Source organism: Saccoglossus kowalevskii, chromosome 6, assembly GCF_978046115.1.
Source record: "Saccoglossus kowalevskii chromosome 6, keSacKowa6.1, whole genome shotgun sequence".
NCBI lineage: Eukaryota > Metazoa > Hemichordata > Enteropneusta > Harrimaniidae > Saccoglossus > Saccoglossus kowalevskii.
The window spans coordinates 30188686-30199720 of record NC_140646.1 but is presented as its reverse complement, the minus strand read 5'-3'; the positions used below and the strand labels follow the sequence as shown (position 1 = coordinate 30199720).

General features: G+C 36.6%; 1 protein-coding gene and 1 long non-coding RNA gene across 2 annotated transcripts; one reads left to right on the top strand and one right to left on the bottom strand.

Annotated features, from left to right (window-relative positions):
- Positions 1–325: 325 nt before the first annotated feature.
- LOC102805607 (zinc finger protein ZFAT-like) lies at positions 326–10818 on the bottom strand. Its single transcript, XM_006825797.3, has 4 exons — positions 10625–10818; positions 7175–7422; positions 3388–6517; positions 326–3028 (listed from the first exon to the last, which is right to left on the bottom strand). The coding sequence occupies exons 2-4, from the start codon at positions 7410–7412 to the stop codon at positions 2890–2892; spliced, it is 3507 nt and encodes a 1168-aa protein (XP_006825860.3). The 5' UTR covers positions 7413–7422; positions 10625–10818; the 3' UTR covers positions 326–2889.
- LOC144344451 (uncharacterized) lies at positions 7150–9232 on the top strand. The gene is made up of 2 exons (XR_013419173.2): positions 7150–7288; positions 9202–9232. It is a non-coding gene; the product is annotated as an uncharacterized LOC144344451 (long non-coding RNA).
- Positions 10819–11035: the final 217 nt, after the last annotated feature.

The following is an 11035-nucleotide window of genomic DNA, read 5'->3' as shown; positions in this document are numbered from 1 at the left end:
AATAAGTGCACCCTATTCATAAGTAAACACACAGGAAATGAGTTAAGTAGTCACCAATACAGAACTCTTGACACTGATACTGAACTAGGTTTTGTTTTATAGATATACAATTGAATTGAAAGTCAACTGGCTTTAAATGACAAACTGCCAATAGAATATAGTTTTTCATTTATAAATTGTCATAGAAATTGTGCCTTCATTTCGAATTTTTTTATAAGTGTGTATTTTCCCCTCTTCTTTTAAAACTATACATGATGGCCAGAAACATGAATACCGGTATATTGTTTTTAGACCTTATGACATTGGACTAAATTACACTACTGCATTCATATGTAAAGCACTGTTTATTGCCTTCAACAAGTACAACACAGACCCAAATCCAACTGCCCCAGTTATAACAAAAAGTGTTCACTTAAAGCAGGGGGGTTGTCACATGCGCATGCGTCAGATGGCCATAGAGTGTCATTGTTTACAAACAAGCTATCCACAGGCATTTGCGTTTTTAGTGCGCGTTATCTTCGCTTGGGAATCAATTCCCGTGATTGTACAGGTGACGACCCTCCCACTTCTTCTGGTAAGCAGCTGATACATACAAGAGAAACAATTCCAAACTTCCTGTGCATTTAATTAGAAATGTATTCATCCCGATACAAGAAGTGTTTTTGAAGGTTTTATATGTTGACAAATAGAAATACAATAACAAGTGTACATACTGTATTTGCTCTATTAGTGGAGTAAGCACTTATGTAAATGGTTTATGTTCAGAACAATTCATGTTATAAAAAAAAACGGCATACAATAAATAAAATATTTGATTTACGTTTTCTTCTATTGAAGATGTGCATCTAATAGAGCAAATACGATATACTGTAGAATACTTTATTTTCGCTGAAGGGATGTTTCCGTGAAAATAGAATCCAGCGAATATACTTTTTTTCCTATATTTCACATTAAACTCATCAAAAATCAATGAAAATAAATTCCACACAAAACTCCCAAAAAGCCTTTTCAGCCTCCATCTGCGTCTCTCGCAGGTATGCATTGATGTGCGCATGAGTACTGAAATCGATTACAGCTCAAATATCAAATGCTGTCATTACATTTATAAACATGTGCCAAGAACACTGCAATGTCAGTGCAGAATAATAATATATAAATTGATTTCATTTAAATATTTTTGTTATTAAATTCTACCCATTAATTTACACTCTAAACCATGCTCAAACTCAACCAACATTCTAACACTAAGTTCTATGCCAAGAACTGTATAACCTTAATTAATACGGGCAACACATGGTTACACTGAGTGTAAAGTAATATTATGATTGTTTCTTTCGTAAGCACTGAGCATGTTTACAATAGCGTACGTAATAATGTTTCTGTATTCAGACTAAATTGTTATTGATGCCCACATTACCTGAAGCTAGCATTGTTATTTCCCACAAAATCAATCAGTGCAAACTAAAACCCGATCATAGAAATGCAGGTGGATTAGCCTGGGAGAAAATATCATTTTGGCAAACAAGTCAGTGGAGATGCTAGTTCTCTTCTAGTGAATGACTTTAGTAAATACAGGGGTGACAAGTGGTTACATTGCCTGAAAAGTGGTACAGCACATCGCCGATAAGATTTCTCGTAAGAATTTGGGATAGTTGTGTATAAAAAGGTTCAGTAAAACCAGAAATGGGGAGGCCAAAGAAGCTCATTGAAATGAACTATGTGACCAAGTTAGATTGGTAAACTTGTGCTGATTTTTTAAACCAAATTTGCAAGTAAACAGAATCTCAAAACGAACATTGCTCAGTGCTTATCAGTGAAATATTACTTTACACTCGCTGTAACCACAGTTTATGACTATGCCGAGTGGTTGTTAGCATTACTGGTAGTATTTTTTACCACTAAACCAATGTTTGTAAACCAATGTTAACAAAAATAAAAATATGAAATAAAATGTAAAAAGACGCTTATATTTTTTCATACCTTGAAAATGTCCATACATGGCATTGGCGAGCAGCTTTAACTGCTTAAATCATGCGTTTTTGTAGGGAAAAAAGCAGGATAAACAATGCATGACTTTTCGGAACTGAAACATCCATTATGTACAACTGTAAAAAAAATATATAACTGACAACTGGTTATATTATAAATGGAAGACGTTTGAATATATTATTCAGCGTTTTATACAGCAGTAACAGAAAAATATTAAAACCTCATATATATATGTACAAAAACCAACCTATTATAAGTCAATATTTCATTTTCAAATACTGTGACAAAAAAAAAATTTACTAATTATTCTCTATCAACTAATGTTCAACAGACACACACAAATGGTTATTTATTTCATTTATGGAAACGATGTACATGCTTATATCAGTGGAAGAGATTAGAAAATATTGTTTGATTTATTTTCCACAACGGTCTTGATCTAAACATTACTTTAAAATTGGTAAACATTGTATTTATCATTTATTTAATTGTGAACACCAGCTATTTTCATAAAAGTCATTGGTGTACCGCAGTTTGGTGTGTACCGGTAACATTGGTTTGGCTTGTTAAAACGCAAATTTGCACACAAATCATCTATAAATACCGGTAATGTATCTGCTGCACTAGTATAAATTTATTTACTTTACAATTGACCCACCATGGATAAAATGCATGGCAGACATGTTGGAACTTGATGATGTATTCAAGCACACAGAAACATGTAAATGGTCTGTAACTGTATTCAACGTCACCATGACAATATGTTAATATAGAGAAATATTAAAGAAAAACAATACTTTGTACATGGCCAAATCAATAAATAAATTGCAGTTCGAATGTGATATACATTTCACTACACCACACTACACCACATGTGTAAAGATTCTAAATTAGAATTATTTAGTCATCCTGGGTTTGGGTAACAAGAAGCACATAGGAATTCTTGTTATCTTCAGTGGAGGTTTCTTCTACAACTTGCTCAGTGACAGCATCAGGCGTTGGCTGGACAACTACTGAATTTGGAGCAACTGCCACGAATCTGTGTACAGGAGAGAAAATGAGAATGAAAATTATTATTACCAGTAAATAAAGGAATGTTATACACTGAGTAAATAAAGGATTTACTCCATGTGTTAAACAGTCAGTTAAAACTCCTTGCAGATATGCATACAAAGCAGAATTGGAGACTGTTAAACAAGCCAAATTGAGACAAGACAATCTTATCTCATAGTTGTTTATTCTTAGACATGCAATGTATCATGATTAAAAACCCACAGGATATTATACTAAACGTACATTTTTCATCCAACATTCCATGTTTCAGCTATTATCAACCGCTACAGTATAGAAACATGCATTCTACCACGTGCAGTTATGAGAACTAAGAATTACACCTACCCCTGAGCATCTGGAGTAATTGCTACATAAGTCTGTCCCTCCGGTGTGGATACATATGTTTGACCTTCTGAGGTGGACACCAGTGCTGTTTGAGTCTCTGACGCAGTTGTAAATGTAGGGGCATCTGAAGTGACCGTACCATCAGCGACTGCAGTAGCGACAGCAGCCAGGTCCTGCATCCCCATCAACTGTTGTAAAATGTTAACAGCATTCCGATCTGTTGACTGTATTTGAATCTGAGATGGATCAGTGTACTGCAGACCTTGGTCCACATTTTGTAGCGTTGACCCAGCCACTTCGTCTTGCACTGTACTTGAGTGACCAACGGCAGAGATGATGTCAATGGGAACAACTTGCTGCATGGCGGCGTTTAACACTGCAGAACCACTTGGATCAATCTTGTGTTTCTTTTTCAAGTGTGCTCTCAGGTCCCACTTATTACCAAAGACATATTGGCAATGAGTGCAATTGTGGCATTCCACCGAGCTGTCTCTCACGTTATCCCCCATATCTATGTACTCAGGTATTTGGTCCTCTTTGAATGGCTCCCCTGGGTGCTTCTTACTATAATGGCTTCTCAGGGTACCCTTATTGTTGCATGTATAATTGTTGCATACGGTACACTTGAATGGTTTTAGACCTCCATGGGTCTCTAAATGCCTTTTAAGGTGAGCAGGTTGGATGGCGGTATAATCACAATAATCACACTTGTAGTTTTTCTCATTCTTGTGTCCCATCTGGTGAACCTGCAGGCTATTTTTGGTTTTGAAGGATTTCCCACACTCATCACAAAGGTGATTCTTGGCATCCGAATGCTTGATCATATGTGCTTTCAGATTGCTTCTGGTACGAGTGCCGTGGCCGCAAATCTGACATTTGAATGGACTGATACCCTTGTGGGCCCAGATATGCCTCTTGAGGTCTGAATTTCCTCGCACAAAAAGCTTACTGCAGTACGGACACTTGTAAGGTCTCCTGCCAAGCTTTCCCTGAATCCTTGCCTTCCTCCCTAAAATCAATTCAAGTTCAACAGAAGTCATTTCGGGATGAAGGTCACTAATGTGGCTCTTCATCTCCACCTCGTTTGTATTGACGTAATCACAACTGCTACACTTGAATTCTTTGGGTCCAGAATGCTTCTTTAAATGCTGTTTCAGGTAGTACTTGCTGGCTGTCTCTAGGCCACATTCACCACACTTGTACTTTATCCCACTGTGAACAGATTCCATATGGCGCCGCAACCCATCAGCATGGTGGGTTGCATACTCGCAAAGTTGACACTTGTGAGATTTTTCTCCGGTGTGAATCACTTTGTGTTTGTCGTACTCCAGTTTGGAAAGAAACAGCTTTCCACACTCCTCACACTCCAGGGTGCCATAAATCTCATGCAATTTGGCAAGAATTTCCAAGTTTAATGCTTGATAGTTGAGCTGGTTTAACATAGCACCTGCAAGGGATTCTTCATCTCGCTTCTCGATATTGTCATTCTTTTCTTCCAGCTCAGTCTGAATGTTGGAAATGCTACCTTTAGAAAACATAGCCGTGAAATCTAAATTATCTTCAGATGTATCGATATTCTCTTGTTGTAGGATGGCTAAAGCCGAGGCCTCATCTGCAGTAATGTTCTTTCCCCCAGGCTCCACTAAATAAAGACTACAGTTGACAGACTTATTGTACACATCATTGATATCAAAATCTTGTAAATCCCCATGACTTTCCTGCAGATGAACAGACAGTCTGTGTGAGCTGATGAAGCTCTCATTACAGAAGCAACACTTATAAACTATTCTATGCTTCTTAACATGCACTTTCATGTATGGCTTCCGAGCAGTGGAGTACTCGCATAGTTCACATTTGTATGGCTTTTCATTGGTGTGTAAATACAAGTGCATATCATGATCACGCTTTGTCTTGAACTTTCGCTCACAGATATTACATTGGTATAATAGAGCTCTCCTTCCACTGCGACTCTCCATCTTCTTGCGTTCGAAGTACTCCTTGGCCTTGTTATCTCTGTCAATGTCATGTTTGTACTTGATGTGTTTCACTAGCTCAGTTGGATGGTGCACTTTTTTCCCACACAATTCACACTCGTAGCGATCAGTGCCATGTTTTGCCATATGAACCTTCAGATGCCCCTTATTGATACATGTGAAATCACACTTACTACACCTGAATTTCTCCCCAGTATGTTTACGCATATGGACATTCAGGTTGCCAGAGCTATTGGAGGCATAGTTGCAGCGATTACACTTGAAAGGTTTGATGTCCTTATGGATGAGAATGTGTACAGCCAGGGCGTGTCTGTACTTGAAAAGTTTGTTACAATGCGGACATGTGAAGACTCTAAGCACTGGATTTGTGGTGTTACTTCGGTGGGGAATAGCGGCTCCTTGGTTGATAGTTTGCTGAATGCAGTGTTCGGTAATTTCACCGACGACATACTTCTCAAGGTAGGACATTCTAGACCGCTTGTCCTTCTTCTCATCCTCAGCATTTTCTTCTAGAGAGTTTCCATCAGGGTATTCCTGTGGCACATCCATGCCTGCCTGGTTCGATCCATCAAACACTGTAAGGGACGGTTGTGTTGCACCACTTGAAACAGAAAGGTTCAACTGTGTGCAGGATGTATCATCTGAATTCTCATAGCCATCAGAAGTGCCAAGACCCGGCCGACCACGCATTCTTTTCGTAGGTGGTTCATCATCAAAGACATCAACCACACAGCGATGACTCTTCATTTGACGTAACCTAGTGAATTTTCTTTTACAAGTTGAACATGCAAAACCATCACCTTGTTGCATCATCTCCTCTTCCTTTTTCTTAGCCTCAGCTGCTCTTTCCTGTGCTTCATTCTTCAGCCTCGCTTCTTCCTTCAATTGTTCTTCAGTTTTTGGCACTTTACGTGGCCGTCCACGTCTACGCCCGAAAGGCACTGTGACTATCTTCTGCACGGCTGGGCGTAGTTTAGCAGTTGGAGGTGGCATACTTCCTGGCAGTGGTTGAAGAGACGATATAGAAGAATCAACATCATCTTCGATTACCTGGTGCTCATCTTTAACATGCTCAATCAACTCTTCTTTCACAGTAGAAAAAAGATTACAGTGCTTGCAAACAAAAATAATGGCATCTGAAAAGAATGAAAATTTATTTATTTAATAATTATTTTCCAAATTAACATAAAAGGGATAAAATACAGGTAAACATTTCCACTTGGTATTATATGCAGACCAATGTCCCATAGATTGTTATAATGATAAAATCAGTTGCTATGGCAACAAATCCTGGAATATTGGAGCAATGAAGCTAGCCTGCACATATTTTACATTTTATGCAATATCAGTTAGTAAAAAACGATTTGTTATCACAGGCACTATGCCAACAATAATCTCATATTTTATGGTGTATAAATTGATCATATATTTGCAAAATGAAATTCCTCTTTCTAGTTTACTTTACCAATTAACACCGCAGTGTTCCCATGTAAACAGGAAACTTTTCTGCAAGCCAAACTAAATACACTGATAACTAACAATTTGTTCACCAATTTTGAGCAGTTATAAGAAAAGCCAGATCCTGAATGCCAATGTAGATGTAGATGCAGTTGCTCACAACTATTCAGGTATATTTTGTGAAAAAAAACAATTAAACACAAAAGCATTATTGGACAACTATATATGTTCATGTGAACAACCAGTTCTTCAAAATGATCAGGTTTTTATTTTTTTTTTATTTTCAACCCCTGGAATATCCTAGGATAATGGTTCAGTTCATGACATGTACCTACCTGTGACTGGTTGTGAAGTATCTACCTGTGGCTGAACCAGAGGAGGAACTGTTACAATTGGAAGGGGCGTTATAATACTATCAGCAGCAGGTGCAATATCAGAGGTAGTTTCAGGTAATACTGGTGGTAAACTTGCATTGGTAGCATTCTCACTACTACAATCAGACTTCTTGTGAGTCATAAAGAGTTCTATGTCTGTGAATAGTAACTGACAGTTTCCACAAGTGAAAGTATCCATGACTCCAAATCTATAGAAAATGGATATAAAAAATGTATTATAATATAGTATGACATCTAAAATGTGTTCAAGAATCAAATCACATTCTAACCTTCTGGTAGTTGTTTTTGTGTGTGGACCTGTATCCCACACATCCATGGACTGATTGTGAATACCTTATCTTGTACATATGCACATGCATTGATTTTGTGATTTGATCATAGATGGCCAACTGTTGGCCATTTTGGTTAAAAAAAAATTGTTTCAAAATGTTAAAGTTGTACATGTTGGGTGTCTGGTGTATGACTTTTTGCCGTTCAATTCAAAACAGTTAGCTTGTAGCCATTTTGTTTCAAGGTTTTGCACATCTGAAGCCATTTTAAGACATTTTTTGCCAAAAGTTGGTTCAAGCAACTAAAACAATGACAGGTCATAATATTTGACATGCACATGTCAACGTTTTTTTTCTTTTTTAAATCGTTTATGACCAAACTGCAGTCTTTTTAACTGATAAAAATGTGGCCAAAACTCAATATCAGTGCTACAAACTCCATTCTGACATGCATTGATCAATTTCAAATTGGTATGTTGGTTGAAAATGCTGAATTATTGGTTTATGTTCTATAATATATATTATGATTCAATATGGCCGACTGATGGCCATTTGAGTCTTAGTTTTTCACCTCTGGAGTCATTTCTCAGATTTGCTTTGACCGATGTTGTTATTGGCTTTGACCTACGTGGTTCAAGTCTGTACAGTGACAGGTCATAATAGTTTACATGTGCATGTCAAGTTGTTGTTTTTTCAATTGGAAATGGCCAACACCAAGAAGTTGGTGTGTATGTAAATATCATCAGAGAAGAAAGTTCCTAATGCACCAATGAAGGGGGAAAGTTGTTTTCTTTTTTCTTTAATATCTTAATACACCATTAATTACTGCATTGACAGATGGGTCACTGAAGCATGACTGAACTTAAGGTGGAAGCCTGCTCATCATTTTTGAGAAAATTGGTCATAAATTGCATGACAATGTTCATTGGTTTATTATGTAAAATAATCATGAAGCTATTGTCCCATGGCACCATAAAATAGCATTCTATTGTGTGTTTATACAGTGATGTATTCTGAGAAACTTGTCATAATGTTTTTTAAAAAATCCCTATTTTTAGAACAATTCCATGAAGCGCAATGTTAAACAAAAATTACATTTTTCGCCACTTTTTGAAACCCAGATTTTTGAAAAAATTATCCCATCATTTACAATATATTATTTTTTCAGCCTGTCACCAGCCTACAATTTGAGATATGGCATAATATCTCTGCAATAGGAACCTATGGTAAAAGCATATAATATTCCCAAAATGGTCGCTATCAACTAAAATACAACCATGTTTTTTTCAAAAATTACCCTGGTGACCCCCAAGTCAATATTCTTATATTGCCCTGAAGTACAATTTAATAAAAAATGAATAAATTCTGGGTATTTGTAATCATGAGTAGGCTTCTACATGTACCTTAAAAAGGAAGTCTAGGCTGACAGCATGATACTGCCATAAGAAAGACCTCCACAAATGCTGGGCAATGCATTTTACAGTTTTCTTTTCATTCTATATATATTCAACTTTTTAATTATTATGCGTTCTCCACTATTTTGATTTTTTTTTTGATCTTTAGTAAAACATTTACTCCTCAGGTGCATTTGCTCATTGCCAGTTACATAAACCCTTCATGAACTGACACAAGTTTTGCTGTCCTATAGTTTTACCTCAACATACCATATGTTTTTATTATATATTTATTTATTTATAGTTGCAACCTTTTAAACTTTTAAATAACAAAAGTACATGACATGTACAAGAAAAAAATCAATAAGAAGAAGCAAAACACATGTCTGAAGCCATGAGTAATTAAACACTGCAAGGTAAAAATTACACATATTGCTTTCTAATTCTACTGTATCAGTGATGAATTGTTTAAAAATGTTATTTATTCTCTACACAATTCAACATTGCAACCCTGACTACCGGTATTGTTCCTCAGATGAAATTATAGTACAAATTTAATTTAAACCATGGATTGCAGCAAAGAATCATGGGACACTATTGTTTATGTTGTTTACAAACTTAATCTTATCTTTTGTTATCCATTGTAATTTTAATCCAGAAAGTAAATTTGTTGTGAGATTAGGCTTAACTGGTGTAATTTCTTTGGTGATTGGAAGGTACTGAAACTTGTATCTGTGACTAGAATGCCATTAGAAAAACGCATTGGATTGTGGGAAAATCAATGTTTATCAACACACATGCACGGTGCAACAACCACCGCTTTATTACTGTACTACTCAGCCAAAAAAAAAATCAACATCTTCCACAATGTTATCTTTTTAATCACAAATTTGTCTAGCTTTGTGATATTTTTTGCTAAATGAATTTGTTGTAATTTTGTTTTTTCATTGTGTGAAATATTTTTTTCCTAGGATTTAGGCATGTAGAACTATTTTTGTTATTACTGGTCACTGCGGGGAATTTTCCAAAATGTTTTCCTATGCAATTTTTTTTTCTAACGTTAGTGTTATAAACAATAGAATAACGTCTCACCCGGGCCATGGCGGGGGACATGCGAGCGAGCGCCTGTGATGATTCTCAGACTACCGATAGATTTAAAATATTAATGCAAACATTAGGCACTAAAAAGGAAACCCTAAAAAGTACAGTTGCATACACATTTAACAAATGAGCATGGCACACATCAGACGTCCCGTGTGAAATATCATACGATTGATTGGCACACACGCTAAAGCCTTGTTTCGAGTGGGCGAACTGCCAGTGCGCAATGGAAACAAATTATCCGACGTCAAGCGACACGGGTTCATCCAAGGAAAAAATCATGGCCTTTCTGAACGAATCTGGCAATGACCTGCACTTTGCATCAATGGGGCTACATTGTGTGTTCCCATTTCTGGTCAATATTATTGTACTGCTGTTTCTTATTAAAGAAATAGAAAGAACACACGGGAAAATCTATATATATAAACATATGAAACACATGTACAAAACGTGACTTTTCGAATATGGGTGTGAAATTTATAAAAATACATTCCAAACATTTGCCCGCCATTTTCGAGCAGCTCATTCAACTCATTAACGGGTTCCAACACTAGAATTTCCGCCACTTTGTCTCATAGTTTGAGTATAATGAATTATACTATTAGTTCCATTGTAAATATACTCACCTTCTGTCAATATTTCTAGTTATTTATCGCTTCTACGCGGGGAAATTTATCGCTTAAAATTCAACGTCGGGAAGTCTTCAAATTCCGCAATATGGCGACGCCATTGATCTCGTGCTTTACCACATATCTCGCGCGAATACAAGTTGATGACCTCTCACCCCGTTGTGTCGTCACCGGAAGCGCTGTCCCAGCACAATTCCGCTCCGCCGCCTCTTTACAACAGTGTTTATACGCGGAACTTGATATTGCTTTTTACAATTTGGGTTGCCTTTGAATTTTAGTGAAACATTATTTATAGAGTGAAATATTATTGTCATACATAATCCAATCTTTGAAACAACAGAAACTAACACATAATAACGATAATCAAATTTGAGTTTGAAGTTCGAAAGTAGTTGCGTTATTTGCGGT

What these genes read in the sequence shown, in the direction of transcription:
- LOC102805607 (XM_006825797.3), bottom strand. Translation starts at nt 7,412, where the DNA reads ATGGATACTTTCACTTGTGGAAACTGTCAGTTACTATTCACAGACATA. An exon ending in TACTTCACAACCAGTCACAG is followed by an intron (nt 6,518 to 7,174) that starts GTAGGTACATGT and finishes CATTCTTTTCAG; the next exon opens with ATGCCATTATTTTTGTTTGC. An exon ending in ATTACTCCAGATGCTCAGGG is followed by an intron (nt 3,029 to 3,387) that starts GTAGGTGTAATT and finishes TCCTGTACACAG; the next exon opens with ATTCGTGGCAGTTGCTCCAA.